This window comes from Lolium rigidum, chromosome 3 (assembly GCF_022539505.1).
Source record: "Lolium rigidum isolate FL_2022 chromosome 3, APGP_CSIRO_Lrig_0.1, whole genome shotgun sequence".
NCBI lineage: Eukaryota > Viridiplantae > Streptophyta > Magnoliopsida > Poales > Poaceae > Lolium > Lolium rigidum.
In genome coordinates this window covers 911,989-933,955 of record NC_061510.1, presented here as the reverse complement: position 1 = coordinate 933,955, position 21,967 = coordinate 911,989, and the positions used below count along the sequence as shown (strand labels likewise).

General features: G+C 42.3%; 1 protein-coding gene across 1 annotated transcript; it reads right to left on the bottom strand.

Moving 5' to 3' along the window:
* Positions 1-16,872: 16,872 nt before the first annotated feature.
* On the bottom strand, positions 16,873-20,895 carry LOC124701080 (CBL-interacting protein kinase 9). Its single transcript, XM_047233129.1, has 15 exons — positions 20,601-20,895; positions 20,035-20,097; positions 19,885-19,956; positions 19,677-19,784; positions 19,492-19,572; positions 19,188-19,241; positions 18,972-19,097; positions 18,796-18,885; positions 18,576-18,698; positions 18,361-18,471; positions 18,011-18,127; positions 17,871-17,927; positions 17,500-17,574; positions 17,314-17,390; positions 16,873-17,228 (listed from the first exon to the last, which is right to left on the bottom strand). The coding sequence occupies exons 1-15, from the start codon at positions 20,769-20,771 to the stop codon at positions 17,225-17,227; spliced, it is 1,329 nt and encodes a 442-aa protein (XP_047089085.1). The 5' UTR covers positions 20,772-20,895; the 3' UTR covers positions 16,873-17,224.
* Positions 20,896-21,967: the final 1,072 nt, after the last annotated feature.

The window sequence follows — 21,967 nt, the reverse complement described above, 5'->3', positions numbered from 1 at the left end:
CTCCCATGAAGGACGTTATCTCTACCAGCAAGGTAGATCATCCCTCTTCTCTTTTGTTTACACATGTATTTTAGTTTCATTATGGATGACACTCCCCCCAACCTTTTGCTTACACAAGCCATGGCTAACCGAATCCTCGGGTGCCTTCCAACATTCACATACCATGGAGGAGTGTCTATTTGCAAAATTAAGTTGCTTACTGATATATCAGGGCAAAACATGTGAAGAGAATTATTAATGCAAGTTAATTAATTGGGGCTGGGAACCCCATTGCCGACTCTTTTTGCAAAATTATTGGATAAGCGGATGAAGCCACTAGTCCATTGTGAAAGTCTGTCAAAAGTAAATGACAAGATCGAAAGATAAAACACCACATACTTCCTCATGAGCTATAAAACATTGACATAAATAAGAGATAATAGCTTTTGAATTGTTTAAAGGTAGCACATGAAGTATTTACTTGGAATGGCAGAAAAATACCACATAGTAGGTAGATATGGTGGACACAAATGGCATAGGTTTTGGCTCAAGGTTTTTGGATGCACGAGAAGCATTTCCTCTCAGTACAAGGTTTGGGCTAGCAAGGTTGTTTGAAGCAAACACAAGTATGAACCGGTACAGCAAAACTTACATAAGAACATATTGCAAGCATTATAAGACTCTACATCTGTCTTCCTTGTTGCTCAAACACTTTTACCGAGAAAATATCTAGACCTTACGAGAGACCAATCATGCAAACCAAATTTTAACAAGCTCTACGGTAGTTCTCCACTACTAGATTTAACTACATGATGCAAGAGCTTAAACATGATATATGAGAGCTCAAAACAATTGCCAAGTATCAAGTTATTCAAAACCATATTAAGCATTTTCCGATTCCAACCAAATAGCAACAAGTGAAGCGATCAACTTTCGCCCTTGAACATTAAAAGCATAAACGAAGAACACTAGTGTTCATATGAAAAAGCGGAGCGTGTCTCTCTCCCACACAAGGATGAACTTATTCAGCGAATGAAAATAACAAAACGAAAATAAAAGCACATAGACGCTCCAAGTAAAGTACATAAGATGTGACGGAATAAAAATATAGTTTCACTAGAAGTGACCTGATAATGTTGTCGATTAAGAAGGGGATGCCTTGGGCATCCCCAAGCTTAGATGCTTGAGTCTTCTTAAAATATGCAGGGATGAACCACCGGGGCATCCCCAAGCTTAGACCTTTCACTCTTCTTGATCACATTATATCACCCTCTTCTATTGACCCTTGAAAACTTCCTCCACACCAAACTTCAAGCAAACTCATTAGAGGGTTAGTGCATAATAAAAATTCACATGTTCAGAGGTGACACAATCATTCTTAACACTTCTGTACATTGCACAAAGCTTCTGAAAGTTAATGGAACAAAGAAACTCATTCAACATAACAAAAGCGGCAATGCGAAATAAAAGGCAGAATCTGTCAAAAACAGAACAGTCCGTAAAGACGAATTTTGCAGGGGCACTTAACTTGCTCAAACGGAAAAACTCAAAACTAATGAAAGTTGCGTACATATCTGAGGATCACACACGTAAATTTGCATATTTTTCTGAGTTACCTACAGAGACTTCTGCGCAAATTCGTGACGGACGAGCAAATCTGTTTCATGCAGGTAATCCAAATCTAGTATCAACTTTACCATAGAGATTTTACTTGGCACAAAAACATGATAAGGAGAGGTTTCTACAGTAGTAAACAACTTCCAAGACTCAAAAAAACAAAAATTTCTGTAGTAAAATAAACACATGGGTTATCTCCCAAGAAGTTCTTTCTTTATAGCCATTAAGATGGGCTCAGCAATTTTAATGATGATGCTCTCATAAGGATGAGAGTTGAAGCAAAGAGAACATCAAGAAGCAAATTCAAAACACATTTAAACCTAACCCACTTCCTATGAAAAGGAATCTTGTACACAAATAAATTCATGAAGAACAAAGTGACAAGCATAGGAAGGCAACACAAGCGCAATTTCAAGATTCTCAACATAAAGAGGGGAAACTTAATATTATTAAGATGCATATAACCATGTTTCCCTCTCTCATAATAACTTTCAGTAGTATCATGAACAAATTCAACAATATAACTATCACATAAAACATTCTTGTCATGAGCCACATGCATAAAATTATTACTCTCCACATAAGAATAATCAATTTTATTAGTTGTAGTGGGAGCAAATTCAACAAAGTAGCTATCATTATTATTCTCATCAAGTGTAGGAGGCATAGTATAATCATAATAAAAATTACTCTCCATAGTAGGCGGCACCAAAAGACCACTATCATTATAATCATCATAAATAGGAGGCAAAGTATCATCAAAGAAATTTTTCTCCTCAATGCTTGGGGGACTAAAAATATCATGCTCATCAAAACCAGCTTCCCCAAGCTTAGAATTTTCCATATCATTAGCAACAATGGTGTTCAAAGCGTTCATACTAATATCATTGCTACTAGCATGCAAATAAGATTCCATAGGTTTTTAATTCTCGCAGCAAACAATCCATGTCTTAACTCAGGAAATAGAATAAGAAGCTCATTGTTACTTTCCATTATGCCTAACTAGTGTAAACAAGAAACCAAAAGATGCAATTGCAGGATCTAAAGGAAATAGCTTCGAGCACTTACAACGGCAACAGAAAATAACTTAGTTACCCGGGACCGGAGTATGAGTGCCTTTTACCTTTCCTCCCGGCAACGGCGCCGGAAAATAGCTTGATGTCTACGGGTGCTTCTATTCTTGTAGACAGTGTTGGGCCTCCAAGAGCGAGAGGTTTGTAGAACGAGCAGCAAGTTTTCCCTTAAGTGAATCACCCAAGGTTTATCGAGCTCGGGGAGGAAGAGGTCAAAGATATCCCTCTCAAGCAACCCCGCAATCACGATACAAGAAGTCTCTTGTGTCCCCAACACACCTAATACACTTGTCAGATGTATAGGTGCACTAGTTCGGCGAAGAGATAGTGAAATACAAGTAGTATGGATGTATATGAGTGGTAATAGCAATCTGAATAAAATATGGTAGCAAGTAAACATGCAGTAGAACAGTAAGTAAACGGTGTTTGCAGTATTGGAAACAAGGCCTAGGGATCATACTTTCACTAGTGGACACTCTCAACATTGATCGCATAATAAATAACTTCTTCTCATATGTGCTACATACACTCTTGTTTGATAATGAACACCATTCGTTGCGTAGGGCTACGGATCTTGGCTTCGCGATGGCGGCGGCTCGGAAGGTTTCTCGTACCGTGGCTTATTCGTCTCGAAGTTTTAGGTCAGGGAGACTTTATAGGCGAGAGGGGAGCCTCGGAGGGGCCCTGGTGGGGCCAGACAACAGGGGGCGCCCCATCCCCCCTGGGCCGCGCCGCCACCATGTGTGGTGGGCCTGTGGCCCCCCTCTGGCGGCTCTCGGGTGTTCTGGAAGCTTCATGGAATTTTAAGACTCTGGGCGTTGATTTCGTCCGATTCCGAGAATATTTCCTTACTAGGATTTCTGAAACCAAAAACAACAGAAAACAGGAACTGGCACTTCGGCATCTCGTCAATAGGTTAGTTCCGGAAAACGCATTAAAACGATATAAAGTGTGAACAAAACATGTAGGTATTGTCATAAAACAAGCATGGAACATCAGAAATTATAGATACGTTGGAGACGTATCAGGATGCCCCGTGCACCCCCTCTTCATCAGTAAAAAGCACCAGGTCATTTTTCAGTGCGCTATATTTTTATTGCTTCATGCATTATGTGTTATTCTTGGAACGTCTTTTTTTGTGTGTGTTTTGTTTTGTTTTGTTTTGTTTTGTTTTGTTTGATGTTCTATAAAGTTGGACCCATCATATTTGTTTTGGAGAGAGACACGCTCCGCTTTAATTGCATGCTCTAGTTTTCACTCATATGTTCAACGAGCGTTCTATTTTTGTGAGTACTGCGTTTAAGCTCTAGTTTTTCATTGATATTATGTTCAGAGCTTGTTGGTTTTCTATATGAAAGTGAATTTATCTCTTTGATATCTACTGAATATTATCTACGAGAGTTGTTTCAAATAAGTTAATTGGTGTTGGATACGAGTAAGAAGTCTCATATTAATAGTGATGCAAATGAAAGATCTCCTTTGATGTTTCAACTGAGTTGACTTGATGATCATTTAGTTTTTGACTTTTAATATCATCATATGCTTTGATTAATAAGTTTTGTCGCTATGCATGATTATGGCCATTATTGCTCTCTTAGTCGGTCGCCCCCTTTCTTTTGCTAGCCTTCATTTGTAGTGAGTATGTGCTCTACTCGTGCATCCAACTCCCAAAAACTAAAATGCCAATCGTGCCCACCATATCTACCTATATGTGGTATTTTATCGCCACTCCAAACCAAATTGCTTGTGTGCTACCTTTAAAACCTTTCAAAATTGTATTCCTTGTTTTTGCAATATATAGCTCATGGGCAAGTAGCCTAAAAACTATTGTGGTAAGAAATATGTAACTTATGTATCTTAGTTCTTGTAAGTTGCTTGTTAAGCGGTAACCATTTTATCTGGGGACACCATCAACCTATCACACCTTTGTTGAATATCATGTGAGTTGCTATGCATGTTCTTCTTGTCTAAAGTAAGGGAGATTTTCCATGAGTTGAAATGGTTTGAGTATGCATATTGTTAGAGAAGAACATTGGGCCACCAACCAAAGCCATGTATCATGGTGGAAGTTTCGGCTTGAACACTCAAATCCTCAAAATCTCTTATGAGAATATTATTATTGTTGAATGCTTAAAGCATTAAAAAGAGGAGTCCATTATCTATTTTCTATGTTGTCCTGGTATGGATGTCCTTAAGTTGAGATCTATCAAAACCAAGAAATCAAATGCGATTTATCTCCTTGGACCTTTGTACGAGTGGCATAGAGGTACCCCTTTGTGACACTTGGTTGAAACATATGTAATGCGATGATATTCCATGGAAATCCGAACTAATTAGGACAAGGTGCGGGCACTATTAGTATTCGATGCATGAGGCTTGCAACTTATAGGAAGTTTTATACATAACCCATATGAATTATTACTACTGTTGACACAATTGTTTCCATGCTTACAAAATAAAAAGCTCTAGCACATGAGTAATCCTTGCTTCTGCGAAGGGCCTTTCTTTTACTTTTATGAGTCTTCATCTTCTAAGTTCATGCACCATTAAGAGAGCATAGTTGTCATTCTTAGTTTTATGTGCATGGTCCCAAAATTATTATTGATTGAATCATGAATGTGTTATTAATTATTCTTAAATTATTTGTACTTACTCATCCTTTGAACTTTGAAGGTGCATGTCACTTCAAAAATTATTTGTTTGTTATCACTTACCTACTCGAGGACGAGCAGGAGTTAAGCTTGGGGATGTTGATACGTTGCAAACGTATCTATAATTTTTGATGCTCCATGCTTGTTTTGCACCAATTCCAACATGTTTTATAGGCACTTTGTATCATATTATATCATTATTTGGACTAACCTATTAACAAGTGCCATAGTGCCAGTTTCTGTTTATTATGTCTGTTTATTGCAGAAATAGTCCAAAAATGAAAGTGCTCGGAAAAATCTGGAAAATTCACCAAAATTCTTATTCACAGAAGACTTCGGGAGCCAGAAGGTGAAGAGTAGGGGGCCTGGAGCTGGGAATACATGGCCCAGGCGCGGCCCAGGCCTGGCCGCCCCTAGGGGGTTGTATTCCCGACCCCTTCGTCGTTTCGGCCTCCCCTTTCGCCTATAAGAAGCTCCTGACCCTAAAAGTTACGAGGCGTAACTTTTTCGTGGAAGAAGAGCTCCGTAGCCGCTGCCAACGCCGAAACCAAGTTTCGGGGGACGAGACTCTGTTCCGGCACCTGCCGGAGCGGGGAATTTGCCCCGGAGTCCATCACCATCGACTTCACCACCGTTGCTGACTCCCATGATGAGGAGGGAGTAGTTCTCCCTCGGGGCTGAGGGTCGTACCGGTAGCCATGTGGTCTATATCTCTCTCTCTATTGATGTGATCTATATGTGATCATGAGCTTTGTAATCTAGATTTTGTTATGCTACTCAAAGTGGGATTTACTTATGTGATCTACGGAGACCCCTTGTCCCACATGTGTAAAGGTGGAGTGTGTGCACCGTGTGGGTCTTTTAGCCTATATTTCACAGAATACTTGTTCATCGATTTATTATTTGAGTTTGATGTCTCTATGAAATTATGGTGGGTTTGTACCTCCTATGAATGCTCATGGTCCAGTGTGGGGTATTCATTAGTACTTGGGATTATATCTTTAAGGCGTGCTTTTGCATTCCGACACAATGAATTAGTGTTTGTTATCCAGCCAGAGAATACTTCGGAGTAGTATGTTGAAGTGCTTATATTTATATCCAATTATGATTGCATTGTTGAGAAAATTCTATGTTGCTGAGAAGAACTGATTGAAGGGAATCTCAAGAACAATGCTTCAAAGTGTTTGCGAAAATTCTATGTTGCTAAAAAACAGTACAGATGCTCAAACCATAAGTTTTAGAATGAGTCCGGTGGGGTCTCATGGGCATCCCCAAGCTTATGATATTCACCATAATTTAATTGATCTTAGTGTGACATTCCTCCATTCCCCGTGAAAAAACTTGAACACAAACTTTTCTTCCCATTCTTTTCTATGGGGGTCACATTAGAGGTACAAACAAATCATGCTTGATGCTATATTTATTGTAAATAAAATTATATATTCATGAACCAGAGATCGTATAATGTTCTAATTATTCTAGCATATCAAAAGTCCCAATAAAAAATCATTTTGATACTCAAAAGAATGGATCTAACATTGAAAGGCAGAATCTGTCCAGAATTTTTGCTGCAGCAAAACTGAATTTTTAGCACGAGTTAGACACGCAAGGAATTTTAGGAATTACATGCATATAGAGGATTAAAAGTTACAGAGAATGTGAATTTAGCAATATTTTAGGAGTTACCAAAAAATTAATAAAATCATGCACTAAAAAGTGCAGCGGAGAAAACAACAACTTATCATGTTTGCAACTTTAAACATCTAAATGGGTAAAAATTTGATAATTTATTTAAAAATCAGAGAGTAAAATAAAATAAAACTAACATGCTACAGCAAGCATGTAAAAATCAAATATAAAAAAACATCTCGGGTTGCCTCCCGTAAAGCGCCTTTTTCATAGACATATAGCTAGACTTATTACTTGTTTTAAGTGTAATGGAAATTATGTGGTAGCTTAAATGATGCCATCTCCTTCTTCCTTGGAAATTGCTCCATACACTTTTTGTGTGGGAATTGAAATTTGGCATTACCTTCTTTAGAATCAACGATAGCTCATGTTGTTCTCAGAAAAGGTCTTCTAAGGATTATATGACTAGAGGTATTGCTACCCATGTCCATAACAAGAAAATCAACAAGCACATATGTCATATGCAATTCAACCATTATATCATTTACTCTTCCTAAAGCCTTTTTTGTTGAATCATCAGCAAGTAATAAATCAATAGAGTATTTTTTTCCATATTTTTGAGATTAAGTAATTGAAATAGCTCTTTAGATATGACAGAAACACTAGATCCTAAATCTACAATAGCATGGTGTGTTTATTTATCAATATAAATTAAAATCATGGGGATCCAATCATCCCCATAATTAGGTGGTATCATAGCCTCATTATTGTATCTTTTAATCTTTTCTTTAATGACATAGTTAGCAATATAGGAACCAAAACCAGCTTGATTGACATTAATAGTGGAATCTTTAGTAAAATTTTCAAGTATAGCAATCAATTCATTCAAGCTACATTTATCAAGATCCAAAAGTGGTTTCCTTAATTCACTAAGAATTTTCACTTCTTCAATTTTCTTTTCCCTATTGTATAAATCAAAGATCTCATGTCTATCATCAAAATCATCTTCAGAAACTTTGGCTTTTTTCTAGAGTTCTTAGATTTTTTACTTCTATGAGAAACCCGTCTAGCATAAAAAAGCATTTGGCCTGTTAAAGTCATGAAGCTACCACCACTTTCATTATTAAGACTAGTGGAATGCCCGTGCTTCGCCACGGCTCCCTACCTTATGCCAGTCACAATATTACATGGATCTCTACTTTATGTAGTTTCACAAATATTACAAGTGTAAATGATGCACAAAAACATTTAAGTACATAAAAATAACCACATAATATTTAAAATATCATAAGATCATATCACATAATTTAGTGTAATAATTATAAAAGGCAACGAGACCGACATATTATTTCTTATATTATTTATTAAATCCATGCTCTCTTGATCGTGAATAACATATGCTCGCACAACATCCTGTATGTTATTTTCAATGTCATTAGCAAGGTACTTGAGTATGTGTATCAAAAATCTCTTTGTCAACTCGTAGCCATCCTGCACAATCAATCTATCGAGTTAGCATGAAGTTTTATTTTCATAAAAATATAAGAATGAGAACATAAAGTACTCCCGGTGCAAATTGGATGAACAAATCATTTATCGCATGAAAGCATAAAAGAAAATACTAAGTAACCAAACAATTTTTTGCAAATAAATGGAAAATATTATTATCTCTTGGTCATTAGGATGATAATACTTTTTTTGTAATGATAACCATAGAAAACCACATGTCAGTGCTTGTTGGTATTGGAGTACTAAGAAAAGTCGGACAATCCTGCTTTCTTCCTCACCCAAATTTCCCCAATTTTAATTTTAAAATAACAAACTTTTCCCAATTTCACATTCTCCCGACACCGCCGCATGGGTTACTCATGCCGCCTGTGGCCACACACGCCGCCAAGGTCACTCGCTGTTTGGCGCCCGTCCACGGCTAGCTCTCTCACGTCCATCCCATCCTCCGGCGCCGAGCCACTCACCGTCGGCCTCCACACCTCCCGGCGCACGGTTTCGGCTGCCGGCCTCCCTGCCATTCGGCGGACGGTTCAGGTTGCCGACCTCCCCGCCCTCCGGAGCTAAACCACTCCTCCATCAGCCGCACGGTTGTTACTCCGCCGTTGAAGAGTTGCCCGTGCTTTCCTTTGGTTCCCACGTGGGCCCACTATTACTATTTTTGGAAATATTCCTTTACCACAAATGGATAGTTTCGGTGACCTGACTATAAGCAAAAACAAGGTCGACCTCGATGTAGTTCTGTCCAGGATAGAATGGGAAATTAATATGGCATGAACCAGAATCATTCAATAGATCAGTTTGAACCGTAAAATAGGTTTACAATACACAAACTTTACCGTTCATTTTTCTCCGCTCTTTCCCATTCTCATGGCACAACAAAAAAATTCATATGATAGAAATTTATTTCTGACATTGCCATATTTTTTATATGATACAAAATTAATTTCTGATATTACCCATAAAAAATGGTACATAATTCCAACACGATTTACACATATGGAGATTAAACAAAAGTTTTATTCAGAACAAACCATCCATTGACATTTGGATCTGAAGCATTTATTCTTGAGATTCCCTTCAACAAAAAAAATGTGTTTGAACAAGAACGATTGGCTCAATAAATATAATGGAGTATATGAATTGACCAACGTGAGCCCTCTCCACGTCAGAAATTTACATCAGGCTACAATCATGTTCCATGGTCACAAGTTATCATGAATATATCACAGATTCTGCATATATTAACAAACAAGCAAAACAGATTTTGGGGGATCCAAGATCCATGAATACATCGGTAATAAAAACAGGAAAATACAGAATCCAAAAGCAATTATAGAACAAATAAATAGATCGGAGACTTCAGGGGAGAGAAAAAAATATCGGATCTGCAATCTCAATAAATCAAACATCTCGGACTAATTACTTACATAAGCTAAGCAAGATCACCACATGATCTGAACGGTGAAGTATCCAAAGACATGACAGAAGTCAACAAAGCAGTAATAGGATCACCACTTCGTATGTCAAAAAAACCTGAACGCGGTGCCGTTGGATGGAGGCGTGGCCCGCCGGTTGCCGGCCTGAGGCGCTGGGAAACAAAAAGTTTTACAACAGCATCTAACACTCTTGTACATGCTAGCAAGCAGCATCAATAGCAATTAGCAGCCACAGCATACACAAGAAAGCACACGCGCTCATTCTGAGATAAAATAAGACAAAGCGGAAACACACCTTTGCGATTGGCAGGCAAACACGCGCGCTAGCGATCGGCGACGATGACGAGTAAACACACAAGCCAAATCTATGTCTCCAGCTATTCTCATCTCTTTTCTCAATTTCTCTTGCGCACGGCAAATGAGGCGTACGCGGTAGACCACACGCCATGGTCGCTGCTTAACCCTCGATCTACTCCCTCCCTCCTCCATCCAAAGAGCCGAAAAAATTCAGTCGCCCCGTTCATCCAAAGAGCTACCGGCGGCCGCGACGTGCACGCATCATGGGAAAGCCGACTCGCACTGCTACACCTTCCAGATTTGCGCCTGGCAGTCCCACCCATCGGTGCGGCGATGCCACGCCACCAGAGTCGGAAACGATGGGTTGCCATGATGATATGCGTGTGGTAAATTGAGTCAAACTGTGATAACTCCATCAAGGTAGTTGTTCCTATTAGCAAGATAAGATAAGATAAGATAAGATAAGATAGTTAGCTATTTTTGAGGAGTGCGGACCGGGTGGTTTGAGGGAGGAAATATGAATTGAGGACGTGGGGGCATTATTGTCCATCCTGAAAATGTGACACCAGGCATTCACCAGTTTGCTCTTAATAGTAGAGATACATTATACAGGTGCTTTCCAAACCATTATAGAATAGGTATATTAACATCCAATCCTTAAAACCGCTTTTTGTTCCATATGCAAGTCATCTAAATCTTTCCCAAACATTTACTAGTAATTCATCTTTATTTTGCTTAATGAATTAATGATTTCTCTAATGTGGCTTACTACTTCAGAAGATCCGAATCTTTCTATAGAGGAGGCTTTAAAATTAAACCAAGAACTGAAGTTTCCACGTGGCCATTTTAAAATTAAATCTAAAGCTTCTCCAGCAAGAGAGTAAGGGAAAAGCTTAACCTTGATTATTTTATTATTCGTATTTCTCACATTAAGGATTTTGCACTTTTCATTGAATCTTTTTAAATGCTCTATAGGCCAATCATTTGGTCTCCCATAAAAGTGATGTTCATAAATAGCTTTTACTACTTTAGGATCAATTTAAAAAGACTCTATAGGGATATCATAATCTTGAGGTGAAAAATTCACACTAAAGGCCAATGAGTTCTTCTCTCCATGCTTCTCAGAAGATAATACTACTATATGTGTTTTTTAAATTTTTATGAAAAATAACTAACAAGCAAAGACTAAAAACAAGAAAAATAAAATACGATACAAAATCTAAAAGAGATAAGAAAGCTCACGGTGGTGCAACCTCCCCAAGATTAGGTAGGATGCAGTTGTAAGATGCTTCTTCATGGCATGCTAGAAAAATTTTCTTAAGCAGCAACCACTATGATGTAACTCTTCGAACTCCCCCGCATCGGCGTCGGAAAATATGTCTTGATGGAGCTAAACAACACCAGCAAAAATTCTTAAAACGTTCGGACTCCAAGTGCGGAGTGTGTAGTCCAAGAAGCAATTTTTCCCACAAGGGTGACTCGAGGGTTAATATCGAACTCTCGAGGAACTGAGCAAAGAGTTGTTTCTCCCTCTCATCTTCTAGCAATCCTGCAAAGTAAAATAAAGCCTTGTGTCCCAACTCCACCATGTGGTTGTCAAGCACAAGGTTTCGCGCAAGTAAATAAAACACAAGTAGTAATAAAACAAGTACACTACATAAAATAAAGTAACTAAGTAAAAAATAGTAAAAGGGTTGATTGTTTTGGGTATTTGGATGCAAATAGGAAAAGTAAATATTTTTGTATTTTCAAATTAAAATATTGTAGCAAATAGAAAAAAATATATAAAAGAAATATAAAGGTGTTTCTTATGATAAAACGTGGACTGGGGTTCATAGGTTCACTTGACTATTCTCTCTTTTAAGTTGTAGTGGACAATAACAATTCATCAATGAGATATGAAGATGCAATATAATAACATGTGAAAGATGCGCATTCATATGGGCATCACGTCCTAACATAGAGATGATGCAACACATCTCTCTTATACTCCACAAGAAAGGGAAAACTCCATGCAAACTTGTACTTTGACATGACGTTTGAATATCAAATATGCTACCTTGAACAAACAAGATCATCACTTTTGTCATGTGACGAAGATAGCACATGCATTCACTTTATCCCTAGTGAGGTAACAAAACAAAAAGCAAAACCATAATAGATCATGAATTTATTGTCAATATTCAATCACTAAAACCATGCTACTACATCTAATACACACATCACCCCACACACGCTCTTGCATATAAGTTGGATCAGAACAAATACTTAACAACGGGGTACATCATATGCATCTATCAATACATCCTGCACATAATATGATCAGATCTCATAGCACAATATCATAGAATAAAGATCCACCACATAGGTATTACAAATAGACCATAATGAGGGCAGCTCATATGGCACTAAGAACTATGAAGAACATGAGAGAAATAGATCAAGATACTGCCACAAACCTGTAGTCCAGACGTAGACTACTCCCCCTTGATCATGGTGATGATGATGAAGACGTTGGAGAAGGTGGAGATTCCTCTGGTGGTGATCCCAGCGGAGTTTCCCTCTCCAATCTTCGCTGCTACAGCCTCTATTTTCGTGTTTCCGTCTTCTGTGGTGCTCTCCTCCCGAGAACTCTTCGGGGCCATATATATAGTGATTTTTAGGTCAAAATACATCGATGGGCAAAATAATCAAGTGAATTGGATGATCGCCGGTCGAAAGACCTCGGGTGGCGCGCCCTACATGTTGGGCGCGCCACTTGGTGTCTTTTGGGCCTCAGGCCCATCCAGGTGTGCTTCCAGGATCCATGATGTTCCTCCCGATGAAAAAATAATGCTCCAAAAATCTCAGGTCAATTTGACTCCGTATAGGTCTCTGAAAGTGAAAAATACGCGAAACAGGGTTTTCCTGTTCTGCAGGGTTATGAACCAAATAAAGGGGATCATTGGTAAATCCCCATAAATCAATGTAAAACATGGTATTATCATCATATATGTTGCAAATATGTGGGAATTCAATATGATAAAAGGACAAAGTTCATGTATGCATTTTACATGCATTAGTCGGCCACCTCTCCATACCCACAGTCGCCATGGGAGGAGGCATTGTGCTCTCCTTGGCTAGAGTCCCAAGCATCGTCTGCTGCCTCAGGCCGCTAGAGCCGCACCCTTGCAGAGCCCATCGGCATTGCCATCGAGAGCGACATCGACGCGAGGACTACTGGTAGTAGGCCGCGCAGTGGCGACGAGCGGCATGGACCTCCAAACCCTAGCTCCGGGTTTGGTTCGTACTTTTAAAAAATGTTAATCTTGCCCTTCTAAAGGCTTGCTTTTGTAATACGGCCTAATTAGAGCCTTTGTCTAATTATTAACTAGTTTATCTATGTTTAATTATGTTTTTTAGTCAACGCGGGCCATGATCAGGCTACCGTCCCGCAGACCCCCTCTTGGAAGGACCAAGTGGAGGCGTTGTGTGACTCGTGTCCGCATGCTCGTTGCACTTATGCTACCCTCCCGCTGGCATGCCGCCTACCACGTCAGTGTTATTGCGCTCGTTGTGGCCACGTGTGTCTGCCCCCGAGTGTGAGACCGATGCATGAGCGCGGCTTTGGAAGGAGGATTGCACGTTTGGCTTGCCTACGAGTGATGTTGAGGTGGTGATGATCTAATTCTTTGCCATGGGGGTGGTGAGTAGGGATCTGTGGGAGATCCTAATGTTGACGGTGCTTTGAAAAAGTCGACTCCCCAGATCGCATCATGGTGGTATGGCTTGGTGATAGCGGACGGTCCGAGGTACCGGGTGCGGTGTGAAGGTTTTTCCGGGCGAAAGTGCAGCGCTTTGGTGCTAGTGGTGGCGATGCCTATTGGTGTTGTAACCCTCTTGGGGCGCTTTTCCTGTTTACCTTCCTATCCGTCGTGAGTGCTTCGGGTGAAAAACCCTTGACCGTCTCGGTCTTAACGATAGTGGCATGTTGCATCATCAGCCTCTTAAGGGCGTCTTCGTGGAGCTCCAGTACCCCTTGGTCTTGTTCCAGTGTCATCTATGGGCAAGTTTGGATCTTGCATCAAGGAACTTTCAACACTGGCTTGGGGCGTCCTCGGCAGCTTCCTATCTTATATATGTGACACTGTCTTCAGCACTCTCTACCCTAGTTGTCCGTTGGCAGGATCAGCGCTCCACGGCCCGGAGTGAGAGGGCAAGCGACCCACTCTGGCGATGACTTGGTGGGTTGAGTGTAACCAAGTTCGGTGGTTTCACAAGGAGGCGTGATGGCGTCTGTAGTTAGGCTGGTGCCAATGCACCGCCCCACTCTAGCCTCGCCACGTCAGCTTTTTCCCCACTCTCACCCCACTCTCACCCCACCTTGCCAATGCATGGGCTATAGTCCCCACTCTCACTTCTCTCTCCTCCACATCAGCTTTTCTCTCTCCTCAACATTAGATTTTCTTTTTCAGATTACAACATTAAAAATAATGCAAGGAAATTATTTTATTGAACTAAAATTGTTACCGATTACATCATAAAAAGAAATTACATAAAAATTTGAAAAAATTACATAAAAAATTAAAAAAATTACATAATCTAGGCATTATGAGCCCACACATGCTCAATCAAATCCTGCTGGAGCTGTGTATACACCGGTGAGTCCCTCATTTCGTTGTCCATCTGAATCCTGGCTGCTAGGCTTGGTGGTGCATGGTGGTGTATAGCAGGGCCGACATTGGACTCAACGGTCTCATAGTTGTGCTCCAAATTTGTACCACGCTCATCGTCGATGATCATGTTGTGCGAGAATGACACATGCACGCATGATCAACCCAAGAGTACGCCTCGAGTAGGAGCGTCCCGGAACTGCTAGAATGTTGAACCTAGCCTTCAGCACTCCAAAGGCACACTCGACATCTTTGCGCCAAGCTGATTGAGCAGCAGTGAACATTCGCTGCTTCTCACTTTGTGGAAGAGTAACACCTTTCATGAACACCGGCCAGGAGGGGTAGATGCCGTCGGCAAGGTAGTAACCATAGTTGTACTCGTGTCCATTCACCGTGAAGTTCACTACGGGTGCTTCTCCCCTAAGCACGTCAGTGAACAACGGCGACTGGTTGAGTACATTGAGGTCGTTGTTGGACCCGGCCACTCCAAAAAAGGCATGCCAGATCCAGCGATCATACGACGCAACGGCTTCTAAGATTATGGTAGGGTGTTTGATGTCTCCCCTTGTGAATTGACCAGCAAAAGCCACTGGGCAGTTCCTCCACTGCCAATGCATGCAATCTATGCTCCCTAACATGCCCGGAAAGCCACGCTCCTCCGCTTTCGCTAACAGACGCTGAGTATCCTCGACAGTAGGTCGACGGCAAAAGTGTTCTCCGTAACAGGCAATGATGCCTTCATAGAATCTATCTAGACAATCTGATGAAGTTTGTCTAGCTAACTTAAGCCACTCATCTATTGTATCTGCAGAGGCTCCATAAGCTAACAGACGCAAAGCCGCAGTACACTTTTGCAGGGGAGAATGACCAGCACGGTTGAGAGCATCATTCCTTTGGGTGAAATACGGAGAGTATTCACCCAATCTATCCACAATGCTTAGGAAAAGGGATCGCCTCATCCGATACCTTCGCCGAAAGAAGCTCGGAGGGTAGTTGCAGTCGTCGGCGAAGTAGTCCTCGAACAGCCGATCGTGGGCACCAAGACGATCACGTCTGATGAACTCTCGGCGCTTTCGCGGACGTCTTGGCTCCTCCTCCTCCTCGTTCAGCATCTCCTCCTCGTACTCCGCCTGGAATGCAGCGATCAGCTCACCCTCTAGTCCGTCGCTCGAACTGCTTGACGAAGACATGGCGTTCAGAGGGAGTGGAAATGGAGAGTGGAGGAGATGAAATGGGTGTGGAGTGAGTGAAACCATATGCAGGTATTTATAGAGGGGGGGCTGAAATTTTAGCGTTTTTTGAACTACCAACGGCTACCCCAACGGCTAGCTGAGGTGGACGAATCAGATCGCGCCACCTCAGCCACTGCCGCCCCACTCCCTCCCCACTCCCGCCCGCTACCGCCCCACTCCCGCCCCACTCCCGCCCGCCTCCCGCCCACTCCCGCCCCACTCCCGCCCGCCACCCTCTCGCCCGTGCCCGCCAACGCGCCGCCCCGCCTCCCGCCCCGCTCCCGCCTCCCTCCCGCCGCCAACGCGGGCGATAGCCGGGCGGGAGCGGGCGCTACCGCCGGGCGCCCCCGCCGGCGCCCCTCCCTCCCGTCCCGCCCCACTCCCGCCCCTCTCCCGCCCCGACGCCGCCGCTACCGCCTCCGCTCCAGCCTGCAATGGCACCAGCCTTAGTAGTCTTGGGTGTTTCGTCCGGGTAGGATGTAGCTACTCCTTTTGTTTTGTTGTTGTTTATCTTGATCTATTTCTTAAGAGGGTGGGTTACTCATTACTTTATATTGGTTCGGCCGTGGTATGGTTTTATTTATATAGTGGCACGAAAAGATGTTTAGAGGAGGAAGAGAGTCATCGTATGTGTTCATAGCTTACTCGTCGGGAAACAGAAAGTTTACAGCATACTGAAGAAAGTTTTGTTTTTCTTTGCGAGTTTCTTTGCGAGAGAGGTCAGTGAAGAAACTAACGCTGCAAGAGATCAGACATGTCATACTGCTGATCAGACATGCATCCCCACCAAAGCTGACTGACAAATACCAAAGTTTAGATTGTACAACCAATGAAGTTGCGCACTTATTTACTCTGAACTACGATTATTCCTTTTTCGAGCCTTAAATATTTTCAAAACAAAAAATAAAGGCGCACAACCCTGTGCCAACCAAAGCATTCAGGATGCCTGTTTACACATCCACATTGCAGTACAGGGAGCATCTATGGGAGGGCCTCCTCTTACATGTAGTTATACTTGCGCTGGCAAAAAAGAGCGCCGTCTTTGAGTACAAGAGATGGGCAGTTGATTTGGTTCCAGAAAAATATACAGTACCCCGCGGTATCATCCGAAGATATGGAACCAGAAGACAGGTCCAGCTCAATGAGGTATTATCTGCACAAGGGAGCAAAAGTGTTAAAGAGAGGATCAAAAGAGTTTGGAGAGCTAGAATTAGGAGAATTAGAATATTGGTGCTTACCGTTTCTGTTTTGTAATTGTGTCAGATTCAGATTTCCAAACTATGTCTTTTAATTCCGTTGAGAAACTCTTGTAGAACTGCATATAATTTTGAAGAAACGGTGTTAATTATTTCAAAGTGGAAATTGTTAGACTAGTTCAGAATTTTCGGCAATTAGAATGCGAAAAGTAACATTTGAGATCATACACTGTGAAACTCCAAGGTGTCGCCTCCAGTTTTACGAAGCTCAACCATATGGAGTGATGGAGCAACCTCAAAAACCTACAAGATATCGATTATTATCAGGCACATAGTTAGCAAATGAAATGTTCATACGCCACAATAGTACGTAGCATAGATTGATTAGAACTTCACATGAGAAGTGAAAATATATTTGATGCACCGTTATAAAACAACAATCTTAGTTTGCAACACCAGTGGCATTTCCAAAAGAACTTAATTGTTTTCTCTTTTCAGATATCATGGCTGGTTCGATGAATTTAGTATAGATCTAACGGCAAATTTAACTGTGATCTGTAAATTAGTCTATGTCTCAGCATGGACAATAGAGTCGGTACCTCTGTTGCTACAGATAAATGGCCTTTCCTTCCAGTCTTGTCACCTTTCAGTTTCATCTGGAAGATAAAAAAACAGAAATCAGTATAAGTACTGAATTGCTCAAATTGCAGCAAGAAGGCACGAGGAACCCAGTTTATACCTTATAATTTTGTTTCCGCACATTGAAACCAAGAGGCCCGCATGCTTCCTCTATTTTTGACACAATCTCTTGTGGTGTACGCTGGGACGCGAAGGATGTTTCCCGTTTTACCAATCCCTATAAAGAAGGATGACATTATTTGAGAAACAATAAGGTTTGCTAAGAATACAAAAAATAGTGGCATCCGAAATTTATAGAAGAGGAAGTGAAGTGAATAGCGGCATGATACTACCCTGCTTGTTACTACTTTGGTAACAATATTTAAACAATCAGGAATACTGAACTCAGAAGTAAGTTAACCACAAGTGCAATATGGAGAAAATTATATATCAACAGTTCTATGAACCTACCATCATCTCTTTCTCAAACAAATTTCCAAGGTTGAATCCCTGCGACCTTGAAATAAGAGCAAATGCATTCATGGATTCTGGTTTCTCTCTTTTCTCAGCCACAAGATGTTCCTATGAGATTCAAAACAAAGATAAAAAAAAATAAGTAGTGCCATTAAAACGATAAAATTTGGGGGAAACGGGCTGCGTACCAAACGACATTCAGATTGTATTACCTCGGAACTATTGAATGCGGCATCAACATCTTCAAGGCTCACATCTTCATTTTGCTCAAACTGTGGCGGTTTATAGTCCTTTTTGAACCATTCATCTTCTAGAATTTCTGCAATTGTTATCCTCTGCAAGAAAAAAGAGAAGTCATTGAAATTATGATGCAAATAAAGCCTTCTCATGTATAAAATTCACTTGTCGGCATAACAGTTAGTTGACACTTACAGTCCGAGGATTGGGATCGATAATGCGCTTAATAAGATTCCTTGCACCGGTAGACAACCATGGTGGACAAGAAACATTAGCTCTAGTGATCTGTTAGCATAACATCAATAGTCATATTAGTGCAAATAAAATACCACGGTGGTTCCTCCAAACGTTGGCCTATTGCAGTAACTTACCATTTTATACAGAGTCATCAAGTTGGGGTCATCAAAGGGCAAATACCCAGCCATAAGAACAAATAAGATTATGCCGCAGGACCACACGTCAGCAGCCATACCATCATAACCTTTATCAGCAAGAACCTGAGGGGACATTCAAATGCTTACACCTCTTGAAACACATTTTTAAGGCAATGTAAGAACAAGATAAATAACAGAAGGCGGAAAGTTTACCTCAGGTGCAACATAATTTGGAGTTCCACAAGCAGTATGCAGAAGTCCATCCTCCTAAAATACAATATAAAATGAAATGAGGTGATCAATAGTCTTTTCTTAAATGTTTCTTGTCTCCAAGCACAAACAGTATCCGATCTGTAATTCCATTTTTTGTATAAATTTAAGAATTGATTAAATGGAGCATTCAGAAGGTATAGGTACTCTCAAAAATTCTGAAGAATGCTACTATACATCAAAATGTCAATTGAACAAAAAAAAAACATGCGTACTTCTATACAATCCTACTAGGTAGAGATCATACTTTTGTTTGTGGTGCGAATGCACTGAGACCAAAGTCTGAGACTTTGAGAGCTCCATATGAGTCAAGGAGCAGATTTTCTGGCTGCAAATGGCACATAAAACATCAATGAATTAGAAAATTTATCGCAGAGCATTCTCACAGAAGATAACATACACCAGGAAACTGGAGAGAATAATTGGACAAACCTTGAGATCTCTATGGTACACTCCACGACTATGACAATAATCAACTGCATTTATAAGTTGGTGGAAGTATCTTCTTGCTTCATCTTCCCCTAGCCTCCCAGAATTGACCTAATCATCCACAGCACAATGGTAACTCAGAAATGAGTACAAAGGATCATACTGAAAGCAAAAGCGATGACATGTAGCACACAAAGTTTGAGGGCCTTACGATTTTATCAAAGAGCTCTCCTCCGTCAACAAAGTCAAGAACCATGTATATCTTTGTTTTGCTTGCCATAACCTATCACCAAGTGCACACATGCTGAATGAGATGAAATATATAAAATATTTTTTTTTCTCTGCAGAGATTGTAATATACCTCGTGCAACTGGACGACATTTGGATGTCTTATTAGCTTCATTGTGGCAATCTCCCGTTTAATCTGCAGAAGGTGGAAGAGATGTTCAGTGCTTAGAATCCGACTAAATTTGTACGGGAAACAGAGGAGTTGGAAGTAACTGGACGTCTGTTAGTTGTTGCAGAGACCAGAGAGTACGATACAGTCAAATCAGCTTGGCGTGCGTGATACAGTCGCGGAATGGCTCCCCAAGAGAGAACAATTTTAAATAGCTAACTGGACGAATTACAATTTTCATTTCATATTTTATATTCGTTGGCATCAAGCTCTTGTTTTTCTACTTAGCAATCACTTGACTGTTTCCCCACAAGAAAACAGAAAAATAATGCCTGCTGACAGAGAATCTCTACCATGACAGAGACGTCAAATAGTTTCCCGAGGGACATTCGTTTTCTAATTAAGCGAGCCTGCCAGTCATAATTTATGTGCCAATTCAATTACCCCAGATGCTAATCAAGATTCCCCCAATGGATGGAGGAGGAGAAAGGGGGATAGAGAGAGAAGGAAGGAGAAGGGCGGCGCCGGACCTGCTCGACCATCTTGTGGCGGAGGACGTGGTTGCGATCGAGGACCTTGATGGCGCAGGTGCTGCCGTCGCGGGTGTCCCTGGCGATCTTGACCTTGGCGAAGCTGCCCTCGCCGATGGTCTTGCCCAGCTCGTACCGCCCTACCCGCGTCGTCCTCCTCCCCTCCGCCATCCGTGGCTCGCTCCCTCGGTGGTGGTGGCGGCGGCGGATCGATCGATCAATCAATCAATCAATCAGACAGTGGTCGATGCGCCGCGGCTTGGACGCTGGGTCGCCGGTCTCTTCCTGCTGTGGAATTGTCAGGCAGAGGTTGCTCGTGTGCGGCGGGCGGTTTATAGGATGAGCCGGCTTCTGTGGGATGGAAGCGCGTGGAATGAGACGGAAAGGCGGCGCGCCCGGGGTCTGTACTGACTGCGGGTCCGGTGGGCACGGATGGGCGAGATTCGGTGGGCCATTTTTTATATTTTCAGATGGATAAGAGCATCTCCAGTCGCGTCCCCCAAACCGTTCCCCAAAGGGATTTGAGGCGCGCCGGACAAAAAAAAAGTTCGAGCAGCGTCCTCCAAAGCTCATTTTTGTCCGGCGCGGCCCGATACGGTGTCCAGCGCCCCGAGCCCGTCCCCGTCCCACAGAGGACGCTCCGGGGACGCCGGACACAACGAAAAGTGAGGCCAACCGACGCGGGGCCGACCCGTCAGCGGTACAGGGAAAATTCGTCTCACACTCCCGCCAAATCCCGCCGCTCCCGCCAAATCGCGCCTATACCGCCGCGCACATGCCTCCCAAAACATATCCCGCCGATTCATTTCTCCTATACCGCCGATTTCTTTCTCCCTCCCGCCGTCCACCCGCCGCCGCTACCCTCTCCCCATTCCATGGCGCCGCCGACAGCCCCCAAAAAGATGGCGAAGAAAGCGGCCAAGAAGCCGCCGGGCAATGCGATGAAAGGGGCGAAAGCGCCGTTCGCGAAGCCGCGGAAGGCACCGGCTGCGAAGAAGAAGCCTGAAGCAATGACCGAAGATCAATGGCAGCAAGATTGCCTGCGCCGGAAGCTATCGACGGGGGAGCGGAAAGGACGGAGGGTGGTGGAGCTGGAGAAGAAGGCTCAGGCGGCGCGCCAGCACCGGCACGTAATGGCCGGGTGTATCGCCGCCACCAACGCGAGCCCATGGAGTACGTCCATGCCGGTCTACGTTCCGGGAGTGATCTCTCCGTCGCAAGCCGCCTTCTACAACGACGGCCCCTCCGCCACTCCCGGGTGCGTGACGCCTAACCCGTCGCCGCACTACCGGGATGCGCTGCCGCACGGCGGCTTCAACCCCAACAACCTCTACTCCCCGGCGTACGAGCGGCGCGAGCCGGATCCG